Genomic DNA, 19,243 nt, shown 5'->3' with positions numbered 1-19,243 from the left:
TGGTGAACTAGCTGAACTGATTGGGTGAATTGAGTGAATGAATTAGATGGGAGCTGCACGGTGGACGAGTGTTTAGCACGCAGGCCTCACAGCTTGGACACCCAAGTTCAATTTCAACCTCGGCCATCTTTGCATGTTCTCCCCATGCGTGCGTGGGTTTTCTCCGGGTACTCCGGTGTCCTTCCACATTCCAAAAACATGCTAGGTTAGGCGACCAGTCCAGGGTGTACCCCGCCTCTCACGCGAAGACAGCTGGGATAGGCTCCAGCTGGGATAGGCTAGTAGAAAAGCGGTAGAAAATGAATGAATGAATGAATTAGATGGACACACAAGGGTGTCTCCACCTACTGGCTACTACAAACCATATCATAGTCTATGACAGTGGTCTCAAACACGCGGCCCGCGGGCCAAATGTGGCCCACAGGACACTAGTTTGAGGCCCCCGCCTTGATATGAAAGTTTAATGTTAGTGCAGCCCGCGCAAGTTTGATATGGATGCTGTATGGTATCATGTACCCAGAAAAAATGATTACGTTTGAGTAATGTTCATGTTAAAGGTTAAATAACTGTTAATAGTTATCCTCCCTATCCATGTGGAAGTGGTAAGTTTTTGGCTATTTAAGTTTAAAGGAAATAACTTGAAGGCTACCGTTTAGGTCGCTAGCTCTCTAGTTTGCGAGTTAGCATGTGTCTCAAGACCCTGCAGTTGCGCAATATGTTGTAAATAAAAAAAGTATAAATGTGACTATAGTCGTGTTTTGTCATGTCTACAGGGCTCTAATAATGCTTTGTTAATTTAAATCTGAAAAAAATTAATTTGTCTACCCACCAACTATATGTGGTTTCTTATGTTTTTATTATTTGCCGTTTTATTATTATTATTATTATATTTATTTATTACTGATTGATTGATTTTCTTTATTCTTGATTTGTTTATTTATTTTTCATCTTATTTTGTGCAGAAAAATAAAAATTAAGATATTTGAGAACAGTGGAATGTTTTATCAGAGCTTTTATTGTCGAAAATCGGAACCAAAGCACTGAAAAAGTTTGTATATTTTTCTGTTTTTAATAAATGTGTTTGTTTTTTTTTGGAAAACCTGATGCGGCCCAGCCTTGCCCAGACCCCAGCTCCAGTGGCCCCCAGGTAAATTGAGTTTGAGACCCCTGGTCTATGATGTTCACTATATTTACTATATTTAATGTTGCGTGTTTGCATGTTGACAATGACTTCAGCACCATAGTGATATACACCATATACTGTCATGATCCACATTGCTATGTGTGTCTCGCTCCACCCTTTAGTAGTATGTTGGTCGTTTGGCTCCTTGTGTTTTAAGATCTTTAAATGGGGGCTTTATCACAAATACACATACCTGTGCGCAGCATCAGAGTCAAAACAGACTCTATAGAGTCTATAAAGCCAAAAGCTAATCCAAACATGACACGGCTCATTTGACAAAGGAGCTTGTGAAACGTTAATTCTGCTTTTGGTTCACTGTAAAAGGTTTTTATCATAGGGGTTAGAGTGCAGTAGAAACAGCAGATATTTATTAATGGTCTGTACAAGAGGAATCTGCTCCAAAGAATGCAGTTGGCTCCATCCCCTAACATGGTATGCACTCAATGATTTAGCTTCCCATGAGCAGCTTCCCAGTCATGTAAAACTACAATAGTGTGTGGCTCAACAGTAGAGGGTTAACAAAGGAGGGCCAGCGTTTTTAAACAGATGTGTTTGTATACTCTTGACAGAGCAAATATGTGCACATGTGCAAGATAAAATCTGACATCCTTGCCAAAAAAGAATAATGACAGGGCTTGCTGTTTATATAAGATCCCATTTGTTTGTCATTTAGGATCCAAAGCAGGCCCAATGTCTTCTAATTACCCAGCATACTCTCCTATCTCGCACATGTTGGTCACTGCATCACTACGAGCCAACAGCCTGTTCTCTACCTGCGTCGATCCTGTGAACGCCACTTTGTCGATGCCCATGTGAGAAGCGATTGCGGCTCCCGCCGTTGGCCCGAATCCCGGCAAAATATTGACGACTCCCGGTGGAAAGCCAGCCTGTCAAAACAATATGAGAGGAAACAAGGCTTAGCGGAGATGACAAGCAGAGCCAAGCAAAACCACAGGCAGCATGGGGGAGTCCAGACCCAACCCAACCTTCCTACCAGCACAAAACGGAGAGAACAGCAATAAAAGAGGAAGGACACAGACAGACAGTCTCCATGTGGAGGTGAGGCCAGATTTGCAGGATGAGATAGATCATGATAATATTTGTCTAATCTGACCACCATGCTAATCCTGCTGTCAGTCACAAACCTGATGGCATTTAGTGCATGGTTGACATTACCCTGAGCATCTTACATCTTAATTACATATGGAACTACAAAGAAATCTGATTGCTAAGTGGTTTCATTTAATATTGGCCATCACATCATGAAAATAAAATAAAATAATTTTATATTTTATAATTACATGTCCACCCTCGGCCATCTCTATGTGGACTTTGCATGTTATCCATGTGCATGTGTGGGATTTCTCCGGGTACTCCGGTTTCCTCCCACATTCCAAAAACTTGCTAGGTTAATTGGCGACTCCAAATTGTCCATAGGTATGAATGTGAGTGTGAATGGTTGTTTGTCTATATGTGCCCTGTGATTGGCTGGCGACCAGTTCAGGGTGTACCCCACCTCTCGCCCGAAGACAGCTGGGATAGGCTCCAGCACCCCCGCGACCCTCGTGAGGATAAGCGGTAGAAAATGAATGAATGAATGATTAATTACATGTGGTCTCGCCTCCGACCTCCACCTTTTATCTTGTAGTTAGGACTAGAGTGTAATGAGTATTAATGTAGTGTAGATTAAGAAACATTTATGTCTTAAATCTACATTAGATCTACATTGGTGGCATGATTTATGGATGCATTGAGCTCAACTATGCTGGCAGTGTGCATAATCAATACGTGCTTTCACTTTTAAGTCCACAAGTAACATAAAACTCTCCAACTAGATTTGTCGCTAGTGACTTTTGAGAAAATACAGACCACCCTTGTTTCTTCAGTTTATTGATCCATTTTAATGCCTGGTACAACTAAAGGTACATTTGTATGGACAAATATAATGATGATAACAAAAATAGCTCATAAGAGTTTAATTTAAGAAGTGATATCTAGCAACTTCCATGGTTTTCTTGATAATAACCCAAATAACTATAACATTGTAGTGCCAAAAAATGAAACTGTGAACTATCACTGTCCAAACATCTGTCCAATCAAAGGTACATTTAGTTGTACCAGGCATTAGAATGAATAGGAAAACTGAAGAAACAAGGGTGGTCTCATCATTTTTTCCATGACTGTATGTCGCCAAAGAGGGTTTGGAATGCCACCAGATTTAGCAACAATGTCACCAAGTTGGCATCACTGACGTTTGAAAGTTAGCACCTTCCTGGCAGTCCTGTAGCCATTCCAAATAGTCACTTTAAAAGATATTAACAAATAAGTTAAAGGTTCAGTCTGTGTTTGATCCAACAACACTCAATAGAGCGTTGTCAGGTAGATAAAGCACAGTTTCCCACATTTAAAAACAGCAGACTTCTCAGCAATGTAAATGATGGAAGCCAGATAGCACTATAATATAATGAGAGCGTTTTTTTTTTTTTACATTAGGGAGGAAATGTGCTGGATTATTGATTTTCTGGCTTTTTCTAAAACAATGTGGCCCTCTTAATGAAATGAAATGTTTATAATATTCATCGTGTCTTTTACAAACTGAAACTTCCAAGTTTGACTAGATTGCGATTGTCAAAGCCGTTTTACCTCCTTGACGAGCGCCGCCATATAGAGGCAGGTGAGCGGTGTTTGCTCAGCAGGTTTGAGGACAACGGTGTTTCCACATGCCAGCGCCGGGCCCAGCTTCCATGCCGTCATCATCAGAGGGAAGTTCCACTGTTCATGACACATACATACATACACACACACACGCACAAAGGAAAAAGACATCATCAGAATGAGGCGCTTGGTGGTCATAAGTCAAGCAAAATAAGTCATCGCTCTCCACTCACTTACTCTCGGTTTCACTCTTGTCTAAACATAGTCAAGTGGGAAAATGTGTTCTCTTCCTGCTGGATTGTGAGAAGGTGGTGGAATTGCAACATGTGCAATGGGAGCAGTACATAACATTTCAGGCCTGTGTTATTTCTGCTTTACGCAGGAGGAGGTCATGGAGATCAACACACAAACCACACACTTTTCTGCACTCGCAGAACACGCTTCAATTTTATCTTTACCTCCCCATTCCCGTCTTTAACATCTCTCACATTTGCAGGGGTTGCTCAAACTTTGCACTTTGTATCATGCTTGAAAGTCCATTTGTATTATCATGCACTTGCAGTGATTGTCATACTCACAGGGATAATTTGTCCACAAACTCCAATGGGCTCATATCTGGTGAACGTCAGATACTCTCCATCTGTGGAGGAACACATGTGCAGACACACACACACAAAGAAAAAACAAGTTTATTCAATTCTGGCTTTGGTTAGAATGATTGAACCATATGAAAATGGTCACTCCCGTGATGGCTCTGGTGTTTGTTGCCCCTCCATGCTCGTTTGTAAGTGAATCCACCCACAACACTCCCGCTTCCTTTTACCCCTGTGAGAGATTACGTTGTGAAAAGCATATGCATGTGTGTAACTGTTTTAAGGTCATGCTGGAAAGGCTCACTCATTCCTCTTGCATTACTTGAGGGTGTGCCATACTTGTTCACTGGCCACAAACAACTGATATTGGGAAACGTGTGTGTAGATGTTGGCTAACAGAACAAATCAGATGACACTTTGACTCAATGAAGTCTACATTCACACCGGAATGTTCAGTGATCATGACGCTACTTTTCAATCACAACTCCAATAACGTTTCCTTCTTTTGTTTGGAGACTAAGCAATAAGACGTGTGCTGGTTGCTTCACTTCATTTTGGAAGATGAAGAGTGTAAACTGTGTAGACAAATGTGCTGAGTACAAGGACACCGCCCATGCCTTTACAGTGTCTGTGTTGATCAGCATAATATTAGTAAAAGCCGAAAATGCATGTTGTTGATGGTGGTGTCCGGCCCCTCATCCTGACACTTGTCCAAATACAAGCACGTTTATATCATTCAGGCTTCAGGAATACCCTTGTTTGTTTTCTCTGGAAGTCTACGAGAGGAATAAAGATTAAACTAAAGCCCTGGGAAAAGCGCTCACTGTGGTTGGTTTGGCAGCCGAGTACAAGAGAAGCTTTGAGACGGACAATACGGCGGTATCAGGAGGTTTCCCATGTCCTCTTCTTATTCTTGTTTTTTTTTTTCTTTTTGTGCAGCCTGTTGAAACAGACAGCCAACTTTCCCCTTTTCCACTCCCCCCAGACTCATCCGATTCAGCGGCATGTGAGGGGCAACACTTATGGCAGCCTCCTCAGGACAATAAATGTTTGTCTTTGCGTTGATTTCTACTCACTTCACTAAGCATAGGCTTGTTGTGTGACTGTTTTGCCATGTATTCATCCCTCTACACATGAAAGTGAATGAAAGGCCAATTAAAGTGGAGTTGCTATACTAGTGGGGAAGTGGTTAAATATCTATTTCAACAACTCTTCAGAAAATGACGTCTAAATGCGTCAAACTTGTAGAGACGACAGAATTTTTGGCCCATGCAGTGTTGACACCCAATTAAAACTGTAACATGTGTTCTATTGTATTCCTGTGTGTATGAACCATAACATACAATCACTCTATTTGCTCCCAGTGGGATTCAGTAAAATGTGTCAGATCTTGTCCAATAATTAAGTATTATTCATTCATATACTGAATATGAATACTGGGCTATACAGGTGAGCTGGAAACTACCCCAGCTGAGGTGTGGTGCACCCTGAACTGGTTTGCCAGTTAAAAAAGCATTCACACTCAAGTTCACACCTAAGGACAATTTATAGCAGTGATCGTAACCCAAAAGTGGGTCAGTGGGTCACGGGTCTTTAATTTCTTCAGTGGAGTTTAATCGATCAAAACAGTCTGTACAGTCATCCCTCGCTATATGGCAGTTTGGATATCTCTCCCTTACTACAGGGTGTATAAAAACAATGTAGACTCCAAAAAGTAGTTGTGATCAATTGCAAGTTAACTAGTATGGACAAAATGTGATTAATCGTGATTGAATATTTTAGTTTATTGACAGACCTAATAGACCTAATTTTATGAAACATGACGTTGGATTACATTACTTTTCATACTCCATGGAGACTGGCTACTGAGCCAGCATAGCCTAGCCAACATGCAACAGAAGGTTCTCCTCTCATTCCATGTGGAAGTGGTATGTTTTTGTCCTTCCTCCTCACTTCGTTTGAAACACTTTCTTAAGTTTAGAGTAAGTAAATTAGAGAGGCTAAATATGTAGTTAGTTTGAGAGATTGCTATGCTAATGGAAGCCATCTTTTGTCCCTGCAGTGATAGCCTGTGCATTGTGATGAGTGTAAAATTAACTATAGTATCTTACTAAGGTGTTATTTCATGTCTACATGGCTCTAATGTTAAAACCCTCAACCCTCATAAACCCTCCTGACTATGAAAATATTCTGTTTATTAGTAATGAGACAAATTAAAATGAATTTATTTTGCTGCTAGAGAATCAAGAACTCCAACCACTTGTGACTGATGGTAACATTGTTGGGAATTATAAACAAATGTGGCTTTGCTAGCTAGTAAACAGAGGAGCAGAGCTTTATGTAAGGATTGAGCACTTTTTTGGCTCACGGACATTCCCATATAAGGAAGTCCGGCCCTCTGTGACATCACAAAAGGGGCATGTTTACCACACCTTTTGAAACCGAGCGTTTTGAGCCATCCCAAACTTCTTTCAGGGCTCACTTCCAAATGCGCAAACCTCATTATCTAAAACTTTGGCATTGTTTAACACGAGAATACAACATTCTAACTACATTTATAGGTCAGAAAAGTGGAAAAAGCATAATAGGTTTAAATTGAAGATAACATATTTAACATCATGTCCTCAAATTTGTTATGACTAATATTTAATGTTTTTTTTGTGTAGTTGTTCTTACCCATTGGAATAGAAATGCCGTGGAGCTTGTCTGCATATCCGGCAAAGTATCTCAATGTCTTTATGGTTCCTTGAAGGTCCACAAATAGAGTGGGTAGAAAAGGCTTCCCACTGTTGAGTGACTCAATAGTCTGAGGAGAGGTGGAGGAGAGGAGGGGGGCATTGCATGAAATGAAATATGATGTACAGCATAACCTTATGCTCTACACATCTAATTCCATACTGTTCCAGTCTTTTCACTCACCCTTGGGTGAAATGTGACCCAAAGATAATACTAAATTACAAATAGAGCCGCTCAGTTACAGTTATATGTTTCCCAACTGGGCATGAACATTTTATTTGCTTTTGCTGGACAAGAAGTGTGAGTCAAAACGCTTTGAGAAAGTGCATTCAATTTCAAGAAAAACATAATAAAGATATACTGACCGGGAAGCAAATAATAATAAAATGATTTTCTTTACTTTCATTGTGGTAACTTCATGAGGAGTTATTTGGATTGAAAATGGACCAAAACTTGTTTGGCTTCTTACCGCCAGATAGATACTGTCCCTCTCCACCAGATCAGCCAGTTTTGAGAGCAGTCTACCCCTCTCAGATGCATCCATCCTTCGCCATACAGACCCCAACGAAAAGGCCAGCCGAGCCGCTTGCACTGCTTTATCAACATCAGCCTGATGTGAGAGATGACGCTGATTACTCATTTCACCTTAAACATTACAAAATGTGTTTATGACCTGCTTCACACTAAAATGACCATTTATAAAGGACCACAATGAATCACACAAAGCAAATAACCACAAACATTACTGTGAAAGTGACATAATAATGTTCCTGTGGTTTCAAATAACATTAAAAAAAAGGATTTGAGACTGAGAAGTAATAATAACCTTGTCTGCCTCCTGGACGTCGCAGATTTGTTCTCCAGTTGCTGGGTTATAAGCTGGAAAGACCTTCCCACTCACAGAGTCCTGCCACTCATTGTTGATAAAAATCTGCAAGGAAAATAAATAAAACAAATTCATTCATTTTCTTCCGCTTTTCCTCACGAGGGTCGCGGAGGGTGCTGGAGCCTACCCAGCTGTCTTCGGACGAGAGGTGGGGTACACCCTGGACTGGTGGCCAGCCAATCACAGGGCACATACGTATAGACAAACAACCATTCACACTCACATTCATACCTATGGACAATTTGGAGTCGCCAATTAACCTAGCATGTTTTTGGAATGTGGGAGGAAACCGGAGAAAACCCACGCATGCACGGGGAGAACATGCAAACTCCACACAGAGATGGCCGAGGGTGGAATCGAATCCTGGTCTCCTAGCTGTGAGGTCTGCGCGCTAACCACTCGACCGCCGTGCCGCCATAAAAGAAATTGTGTGTTAGAATAATCTAAAGTTAGCATTCATTCATTCATTTTCTACTGCTTATCCAGAAGTTCTGGAACCCTGGTTCCAGAACCAGGGTTGAGGTGTTTTTGGAATGTGGATGCATGTGCATGCACAGGGAGAACATGCAACCTCCACACAGAGATGGCCTTGAACTCGGGTCTCCTAGCTGTGAGGTCTGCGTGCTAACCACTCGACCATCTTGCAGCCCCTTTGTCAGTGTCATATTTTATTAATCATATTTCTTAGCCGCACAACTGTTTCACAACTGTTACATTGATGGTTATCCTAAAATTAGCATCATAACTCTTCCTGTTGTTTCATAAGTTGTCAGATCTTTGAGTCACTTTTTTGAGTTTATGTGTGTGTGACAAGAAGAAAAGCTCTGACCCATTTGCTCCCACCTTTTGATTTGCAGATTTGCATGTATAAATCGCTAGATGCTGAATAAGATGACCTGTTTTTGACCTTTTACTTCTACTTTAAACTGGAAAAAAATGTCATATCAATGTCATATCAATAAGTTAATAGCTAACCCAAAAATACTTATTTGCTCCATTTGAGTTTCTGTTGCAGAGCAACAGTAGTTAGTTACTAGTGAAATCTAGTCTCAGTTGTCATGGTCATGTGTAAATGTTACATGCTGCAAGTGAAGTATTTTATGGCACCACAGAGATGTACTATGTACAACAGCCCTCAACAGTCTTGTGTAAAGGATGTGGGAGATTCTGGAAAATCTGGACTGAGGATTCTTGTGTGTCCACCATGGCTCTCTTGGGAGTACTCCACCGTCCAGACAAAGGGGGGTGGGTTGAAGGAGCATAGATAAATCCCTATCAGACACCAGAGACGCCCATCCACCATCCCCCCAAGCACACAGACACACGTTTCACAACATCACTGCTCGTTTACGAGATCATAAAACACGTGCTGCACTTGGTCTCTGTGATGCGTTAAAGCCAGCCTTGCGTTAAACAACCATCCGGGATTCCATACATGGTATATGATATGCTACCTCTATGGACATTACCAAAAAGGAATTGACCTTTGGTATCAGGTCCCTGAAGGCTTCCATGCTAAAAACATTGGCATAAAAAGTGGTACATGAAAGGTGTCATGTAAAATATAACTTACATATGCCCAAAAAAACCCTTCTTGGACGTGTTTACTTCCATTAGGCAGAGTACTCACACACTGTTTTAATGGCTGTCAGTCTCTCTGATAGATGGAGTGCAAGGAGAACATCTGCTGGCCCCAATCCTTCTGTGTATACAGTCTTACTGCCTTAAGACCTCCAACGGGCTCACAACAAACCTGATAGCACGGCTAAAGTATCCAACTCCCCACGTTTACCTCTATAAAGACAAGTACTGTACAGAGGAACCTCTAAACGTTAGAATTCAGGGAACTGTCTTGAACTACTGTCATGTCATGTAAGACGTTGTATTTCCTTGCCAGACCTTAGTTCAACGAGCATCACTAAGAAAAAAACAGCCTTAATGTAAGAATAATGTAATGATGTCATTTGAATTTGCATAATTAGCCTGGACGCATTGAGAATTTTCAAAAATTCATGATCGCGGTTTTGTATTTGGCTATTCTGTGTGGAAGTGGTACATATTTGCCTTCCTCACTCAGTTACAACCCCATTCTTACATTTATGATAAATAAATTGGATGCATGTCAGACTGCAATCAATCAAATCAAACATGATTATGGATGATAGGCTGACATACGACAAGAAGAGTTATGAGTTATGTCTTATTATTGCTTATTATGTCAACAACATTAGGTCATACAAGTGTAAAGGTGACCAATTTTGTTTTAATAATGTTTTTAAAATATTCTTAAGAAGGGCATAAACAGGTTTTTTATGCTCTATTTATGAAAATATCCAATTTATTAATATTGAAATTCCCTGTCGGGTCTGGAACCAATTAACTGCAATAAACAAGGGATGACTATTAAAAGTGAGTAAAAACAATGAAAAACAAAGTAAATATGTTCAGAGCTACAAATGACCATTCTTCTATTGCTTCTTTTTGATGTCACAAACAAACCAAAGCCGCCTGAGAGCTTTTGGATGGCGGAAGAGAGACCTGTTGAGAAAGCAATACATGCTTTCATGTCGGAGTCTTCAAAAAGTCCCAACAGGTTTGTAGTTCTTCATTGTTTGTTTGTCAAATCCATGTCGCTGGTACGTGTGAGTGACAAGAAAATAAGCTCTCACTAGCTTGGGGAGGAGGAGAAGTCATCTGGCTGCACCCGACAGGGAGGAAACCGGAGTACCCGGAGAAAACCCACGCATGCACGGGGAGAACATGCAAACTCCATACAGAGATGGGTGGAATTGAACCCTGGTCTCCTAGCTGTGAGTTCTGCGTGCTAACCACTAGGCAACCGTGCTGCCCTGAAGGAGGTGTTGATCATTAAAATCACCTGCTTTAATGACCAGTTGACGGAATTTTATGGACCATTTTCATGATTTCAAATGTCAAATCAAATCAAAACAAATTGTTGTGTTTTTATTTTCACATAGTAAGTATAAAATGCCAAATGTTGGTAGTACACTCCTCCTCCTCCTCCTTCTCCTGCTGCTGCTGCTCCAGCCATAACTCTGAAGCAGACGTTGGCAGTGTTCAGTAGGTGTGCGTAGCACCTCACAGAACCATACGTTCCAGAACCATTCCTCTCCTTTGTTCTGGTGACCCTCGCACACAGGCCAGAGCGCCTTGTCTCAACCAGTCAAGTATTCTCAGGCACCTTCCATCAGAGGCCACCTTTAATCTGCCGCTCATTAAGTGCACTTCATAAAATTGTCAGGAACGATAAGTAGCAGCGGGGCCAGCTACAAAAACACAAAGCCCTGTAGGGCACTGAATTAGTTTTTAAATTTATAGCGTCCACTGAAGTGGGGAGCCCTAAATCAGCCGAGCCCCCCTGACAGCCTGAACAGTCCCGGCAAGAATGCAGACGGTGGGTAAGCTTTGTGCGTGGCGTAACCCCTCTCACAAGGCACCGCTAAAGGGAGAAGCGCGAGAGGAGCGGAGCGGGCCGCCATCTAAATCACGCTAAGAAAAGGACACGTTTGGCTCGGCCCTTCTTCGGCCTCGGACTGGTGTTAAGACTTTTGTCTGGTTCCATTGAGGGGCTTGATGGAGATGACAGGGCCTGGGAGTAAATCAACTCTCGAGGTTTACGAAAATTGCTTTTAGGATCATTTGGAAGAAGGGCAAAGAGCACAAGAGTGAGAAAACAAGAGCGAGGGCGCACATTTGGAAATGACAAATTGTGTTTTCTTTCCCATCCCCAGTGGGGTCGCCATCATGTCTTCATGTGATGGTTTCATGATCAGGGAAACCAACTCTCACGCTTATGTTACCTTCAAAGCAAGGCTGCACAAAATTTATAAAAATCTCGATTTACATAGATGGAATTTATAAACAGATTTTTTTTAATGTTACTTTATGAGCTGTATCACAGACGTTGTCATTTTACCCAAGCACACTTTCTCCTCGGTCCCTCCCTGTCCTCCTGCGAGCCTCGCCGGCCTGGGTGATTTGGCTCCGCTTCCGTTGTTTTCCCCACTGAAGGCCGACGCTGCTGGCGTGTCTCACAGGAGAAGCGATCGCCTTACTTAGTTGACTTTTTTAAAATGTTATTCATTGCATGCACGAATGTTGTGTCCAGTTAGCAAGTGTGACTTGATTGATTATTTTCATTCTTTCTATTCATTTCTTTTAAGAATGTCCCCCATCATCTGTCCTTTAGGGACTTGTGTGTGTGTGTGTGTGTGTGTGTGCACGTGTGTGTGTGTGCAAGCATGCGTGTCAAAACTGTCCCATAGAATTGCAATCTCAATTCTAAGTAAGAGAATGTTCCAAATTAAGACGAAATCAGTTTTTTGTCACAACAATAAAAGTGGTTAGCTTCCTATTTAGTGTCCTAGCGGAGCTCAAAATGCTAACATTAGCCAACAAGCTCAATAATGTAATTGTTTTTATTTTTGATTTACATCATAAAATTACCTCTTAAACTTGATAGAAAGGGATGAAGTCACCAACAGAAGAGTAGTAGGCAATTGCAGTGCATTCTGGGTTATGTAGTGGCAGTGATATTAGCCACCGAGCCAGCCACTTCTGATCGATACAAAACTTATTCTTCTAATGATTAGATCATAATGGTCAAAATATTCCAAAATTAAGATGACGGTCGTTTTTTAGCAACTTCAAACACAGCTGTTTGCGTCTTGATTAGCCACTAGTGATTATGCTAGTTAGCAGCGCTAACCAGTTCTACAGAATTAGCTTGTGTGACAGATATCAAAAAATTAATACATTAATACATTGAAACCTGTTTTAATTTTTAAATTCACACTAAAAAAAACTTAATTCCAAGGAATCAATCACTAGCGACAGAGGTGTAGAGCAGTATTAGTAATATGTTTGGGTGACCAAACATCCTGATTTCCCAGGACATGCCCTGTTTTTGTTTTTTCAAAGTGATGTCCTTTAATGTCCTGGTTTTCATTGGACCATTAAATTGACCAGAATCAGGAAAATAAGTTATTATTATTTCATAATTTTAGTTGTTTTTTTCTCTAGTAAGACTTTTACATTTATTTATACTTGTAAGATCATAATTTATATTATATATGATAATACATTGCATTGCACAATAGCTCGCATCATTCAAATTGAAACACCAATTATGATTTGTTTACTCATATTCACATATTTAATATTAACAAGGCATTGAGTGTGTGCTTTAGAGTTAATTCGTTTTCATAGGTGGACTTTGATGGGAAAACATCTGCTTGGCTACTATTGGCTACTGTTGAAGGAATATGCAGCGGTACGCACTTTGTGTCTTCTTTATGCACACACAAGACTGGGGGGGTGGGGGGGTTCTGTGAAGCCAGTGTGCAAATGTGTGTGTTTATACACAACATGCCAAGATTCCACAGGCAGAAAAATCCAAAACGCGGGCACCTGCAAGGCTGGTCGTCTGTACAGGAAGTTTCATATCCTCCTTCATCACATGACGGCTATTTCTCAGTAATTACTGCAGTTACAACTGAGTGTGTTTTGCCTCCATGTCTGACACGGCAGGGCATGCAGACGATGCCACCTGGCAATAGTTGCGTTTAGCAAACAGCGAGCTCGTTATCACACATCGGAAGATGCCGTTGTCTGACCAGCGTGTGTGTGTGTGTGTGTGTGTGGACAATAGATTGTGTGGGAGAGAACACTTTTGATAAAATACACGCTGATGTCCCCTTGAAAAGCATTATCTCCAAATTTTTGTATCTCCATTTTTGTCTTTTTTTAATCTGGAAAAACACATAATTCAAGTTCAGAGGTTACATGAATTAAATAATTATTGGGATTATAATTTGTACATGTGACTCTGAGCCATAAATATAGTATATTTCAAATAGTTTGTTATTCATATCATGCAAAACATCATCTTATTTTCATTAGCAATTTTTTAATGGGCTTCCTCCTGTGTACATCATTTTTTAAAGCTCAGGTCAAAGAAATATTTAAAGACCTTTTTCTAAATGTTGTTTTACTCAAGGGATGGCAGGGGGGGTCAATCATGTCATCTTTCAGACATGTGATGCTTTTCAACAGACAAATAAACATCTTGAAAAGTGCTTGTGTCTCGTGCTCGCCGGGGGAAGGAACCGATTCCAGCAGATTTATGAAGCCCAGTGTTTTTCCTAACGACACCAGCAGGATTTACATGTTCCCTGTCAGGAGGGCCGTGGAAGCAGGGTATTGTGGGAAGTGAACGGAGCAGCCTCCCTGTCAGAGGCCTTCCCTCTGCAGTGATTAAGAGGCACGGGACGTCATGTTGACATGTGTACACTACCACCAAAATTTACACTCAGCACAAGTGGGCATTTCACACCAATGGACGTATAAATGACGCTGAGCACTTAAACCGTCACAATCAAGGAGACATGCTTTAGTGCGTGTGTTGCCGTGTGTGTGTGTGTGTGTGTGTGTGTGTGTGTGTGTGAACGGGGGATTGTTTAAGTCCCCCCAAAGGGAGGGAAGTAAGAAATTGGGGATTCTCACTGTGCTGCTTGTGATAAATCACCGGGTTACACAGTATCCCCTAACTTGCTCTCTGTTTGATCTCGATCGCAGTAAGATGGTGGTTTTGAAGTGAAAAAGTCCAGAACTGCAGGTCAGGCTCTGGCGAACCACACAGTGAAGCGGGGGTCATAATTTACACCCTGGTGGACAGCAGCAAGCATCAGGGAGCCCCTGAGCCCCCATCTGTACTATCTCAATCAGTGACAGATTGATGGAGCCCCTTCTTCATCCAAATTGAGTGGATGTCTATGTGTGTGTGTGTGTGTGTGTGTGTGTGAATGGACTCTTGTACAAACACACAGTTCCTGCATGGGCAGACAGGTTGTGCACCTTTGGAGAGACCGCACTAAAATGCACTAAAAGATCATTTATCACCGGGAACAACAGCACTGAATTTCAGCCTTGTTTAGTACACTTTACCACTACCAAGTACACTTTTCATTCTCCATTGGTCTCACATGCTAATTGCTATCGTTACAATGGCACTAATTACACAATTCACAGATAAAAAAGGCCACACATCAAACAATGAGAAATCAAGATGTTAAAGGTTCAAAAATAACAACAAAAGTAAATACATTTCACCACCGTTTCACCGGCATGCCTCCACAAACCAACTAGTTTTTGCACATTATTGCTAACTAATAAACAAAGCATAAATAATAATTATAGTAATAAATTAAAAATATGAATTTAAATAACGTCAGTTTGCACACAATAGCTCTCTACACTATGACAATAACAAAATAAAAAAAACTATACAAAAGCTATATAACATACTGGTACATATTGGTAGTATTATAAATTGGGCATTATTGTACATTTGAATCAATGTGAACTCTTCCATTTTAGGACTTCATAGTAATAACTATTTTTAATATCATTATATAGAAGGTGATTTTTTTTTCTCCCGATTTTTAGCACCCCCTAGAGGCCACAGCACCCTTTGCATTTGCACATACTCAATTGCCAAATGAGCCAGTCCGCTCTGCTAAGAAAATAAACACTAATGAAAAAAAAACAAAAGGTAATAAAACAAGTAATGAGCTTTAACGCCACGAACAAATAATAATAACCAATCTACAATAATTACTCCATGAATTAACTGTACATTTTTCAATGTATTTATGGTGAGTGCTATTGGCATGTAATAAAAATTGTTAAATAAATTATTTTTTAGTTCAATATAACAACATTTACAGACTAAAATAATCCAAATACAAATAAATATTGTTATTAAATAGAAATTTGTCCTGCTTAAGCGTCAAGAAGCAAGAAGTGCCCCGAAGACAACCAGCTACGCAGATAACGCTAGCTAGCTAGCTGCCAAAAGTGACAACTAGAAAAAGCGTGTAAACAAAGATGTCAAAAGTCAAAAAAGTCAAATAGTGTGTGATAAGGGAGTGATCAAACACACTGGCATTGATTGACATAGCCTGTGTCGAGCTATCAAATTGAATCCACAAGTTTTGATTCTCATAGCAATGCGGGACCAAGTGTGTCCCTTGTCGGCTCAACATGGAGGTTGGCAAACCAAGTATCGTTTAACTTTCAACCCAACAAACTTCACGAAATATTTAATATTAGAAAAATTAATTAAGAAAAAATAATTATACATTTTTTATACAAATTAATAATACATTATTAATTAATTAAGAATTCATAGTAGTTCAAAATTAAATAATAATAACATAATATGGATTTCAGTGTGCAAAATGTGGGATTATTCCATATACAGTCTAGGATGAATAATAATACAACTGTTACCAAAAAAAATTGTACTGGATTATTAGTATTATAATTAATAGAAAATTAATCTGGTGTGACTAAATGTATTTGCTATGCATAAACAATGCCGGTGACTTAACTATCATCCATAAAAGCATTCCCAGCGTTCTTGAATGATTCTTAAAACATCCAGTGTCCTCACGTCTTTTGTCAGCGAAAAGCAGTATTATATACGTCGAGCATAAACATCTATCACGGCTGTCTTGTTTATGGCTTCCGTCGTGGTCGGGTCAAGATTTAAGCTGTTTGTGTCTTGTAAGCCAGCTGTTGGAACCTCAGCGCTAAACAAATGAGGGTGCAAGGGGACAAAAATATAGAATATTTTTTTGAACCATTATAATAAAGTTGGTAACGTATTCCTAAGTGATGATTAGGCGTTACGACGGTGTCTTTGAGAGTTCACGACTGGGTAAAAAGGACAAGGAGCAAACCTCAATGGCCATGAGCCGCCTTTTATCATCAATAATGATCCTCTATCAGCCCCATATAAGACGTGTGCAGGGTCACACACATGTCATTGTTGCATTGTTTATGCAATGTCAAGGTGATGCAATGACTGAAAATATTGTATTTATGGTGTAAGAAAGTAGTCACAAGCTCCATCTATACGCTATGGGCTGTGGGGTCGGAGAACAGGAACAGGGTGTGAGGAGCGCCCACGCCAGGGGTGCCCATAAATCAGGGCCCTTCTGCCCCCCTGTGTCCACCAAACCATCAAGGACTGGATGATCCAAATTCCTGGGGGTTAATTCACCAAGTCGCCGCATACATTTCCATGCGTATAAACGGCGGACGACAAGGCAACACAACGGAGAGCCAAAAAAAAAAAAAAAAACATACAACGTCTTCTTTGCATTGACCTTTGCACTCATGACACCGAGGTATGTGTTAAGAGAACAATTATGGAAGCCGATGGACTTACGCCCCACTATCATGCAGCTCTCCCCCATGAAAGCTGCCCTTTAATCCCACTATCATAAAAAAGATCACTTTTCGCTGCAGGAGGCCTCATCAGCCAATGTGACGCAAAATAAAACTTTACTGACAAATACTGTTGAGGTGATGTGGAAGTGGTTGTAGATTCAAGCACGGTGCGATGAGATGACTTAGCACAGATACGTGACATAGTTTGGTGTGCTTGAGAGACCCTTTCGGTTCTTTGTGTGACTCCTTTCTCCAGCTGTTTCTGCATCCCTCTCCTTCTCCTCCCTCCCTACCTCCCTCCGTCCCACCCACCCACCCACGCAGCAGCTCTGGCAGCAGAAGCCGTCCAAAAACATTTGTGATATGGCTGTTTGCTTCTCACAGAAAAGTTACACCAGCTTGTTTTTATAAGGATAGAATTTGGAGTCACAGTTGGGACGGTGTCCACATTTATTGTCATCATTAAGACGCGGACCACACATGCTAAATAAAGACTTCACTTTCAACTTTTCCTCCACTGATGCTTAAAATGATTGACAGCAATCTTAGTTACAGTAAATGAACAACTTGCAAGCACACACACACACACACACTCACACACACACATACACACACTGCTGTGGTCAAACACTATAATCACTGTGGACTTAAATGTGACATTTTAACGATGGCTTTTTTTAATTATTCAATTACAGCAACTTAAAGTCTAATGTGTGTGTTTAAATAAACTACCTCGGAATGCATAGATGCATCCAATAGATATGCAAATATGAATGAAGCAATATGTGTGTTATTGTGGTTGTAGTTTGGCGTAGTCTAAAACTACACTGCCTCATTCTCAAAAACTGCTTCTATTTCGCTTTCTTTCTTTTTAGTCAATAAATAAAGTCGCCAAAATATTGGAAACAGCAGTGCAATTGTACACCACAGCAACAGCAATAATAAACACATTATTCAATGAATATTTGTCTAAAACAGCATGACAGTATTTTGTGGGCTGCTGCTTTTGTGTTGGATTTCATTAGAGTAGATGTACAAGTTGATTTAGCCACAATAACAAACATATTATTGGAATAAGAAAACGATTTATGAGGGGGAAAATGCACATTTGACGTTATTAATAAAAAAGTGATACCAAATGCTGTTGCCAGTGATTGAATAATAATAATACAATTTGCATTGTTATTGCTGTACAAGGCAAATACGCTTCACTTTGGGGAGTTTAATTCATAATAATTTGTGGTATTTTTTTATTTGGATATCATTTATCCAAATAATTTATTATTTATATCCAATCTCGTTGTACATCTTGTGTAATGACAATAAAGGCCATTCCATTCCATTTCCATTTTTTCATTATTTCTGAGAATATTCATATATTTCTCTCCACCACGCCAGTGAGCATAAACTTTGAAGTGATCTTCTTTGCAGTGAAGGTGAGACACGCAACTTTTATTTCAGAAGTTTGACTCCGGACTCCCGAGTTTTGTGTGCATGACTGAAAGCCGAGTGTGTGATGTGATGGTTGGACTGACCTTAGTGTACTTGATCTCCGGGTTGGGCACCGGCGAGGGCATCAGCTGGAGGGATGCCATGAGGGCGGCGGGGTCGCTCTTCACCTCCCCGGGGATGTGGATCTCACTGGAAGTCATCACGGCGTCTCTCTCTCTCTCTCTCTTTCTCGCTCTCTCTCTCACTCTCGCTCTCCCACTTTGCGTGTCTTCGTGCCCCCACACGGCGGAGTTGTGCAGTGGACTTTGGGCTTCCTTGCGTGGGTTTATAGCCAGGTGTCAGCCCAGGCTTGCTTTCATTGGGCCAACAGAAGGGCTGTCCCTTTTTTTCTCTTTTTTTTCAGTGCAAAGTAACTCACGTATTTACATAAACGACTTGTTAAGGAGGAGGAACACATGCACTCCACCCACAAGCCTCCCA

The 19,243-nt window shown here is 40.6% G+C and overlaps 1 protein-coding gene across 1 annotated transcript in view; it reads right to left on the bottom strand.

Annotated features, from left to right (window-relative positions):
• Positions 1–19,243, bottom strand: part of aldh1a2 (aldehyde dehydrogenase 1 family, member A2) — a 28,143-nt gene extending 8,900 nt beyond the window's left edge. Inside the window, exons 1-7 of the mRNA XM_058089399.1 lie at positions 18,847–19,243; positions 7,994–8,098; positions 7,637–7,777; positions 7,108–7,237; positions 4,417–4,478; positions 3,827–3,955; positions 1,957–2,070 (exon numbers count right to left, since the gene is read on the bottom strand). Coding sequence (XP_057945382.1) covers positions 1,957–2,070; positions 3,827–3,955; positions 4,417–4,478; positions 7,108–7,237; positions 7,637–7,777; positions 7,994–8,098; positions 18,847–18,963 — 798 coding nt within the window. The 5' untranslated portion in view covers positions 18,964–19,243. The remainder of the gene's footprint in view (positions 1–1,956; positions 2,071–3,826; positions 3,956–4,416; positions 4,479–7,107; positions 7,238–7,636; positions 7,778–7,993; positions 8,099–18,846) is intronic.

The sequence above is a fragment of the Doryrhamphus excisus genome, chromosome 12 (genome assembly GCF_030265055.1).
Source record: "Doryrhamphus excisus isolate RoL2022-K1 chromosome 12, RoL_Dexc_1.0, whole genome shotgun sequence".
NCBI classification, from domain to species: domain Eukaryota; kingdom Metazoa; phylum Chordata; class Actinopteri; order Syngnathiformes; family Syngnathidae; genus Doryrhamphus; species Doryrhamphus excisus.
Note: the sequence above shows the minus strand (reverse complement) of the source record. Positions and strands in the feature narration are given on the sequence as shown.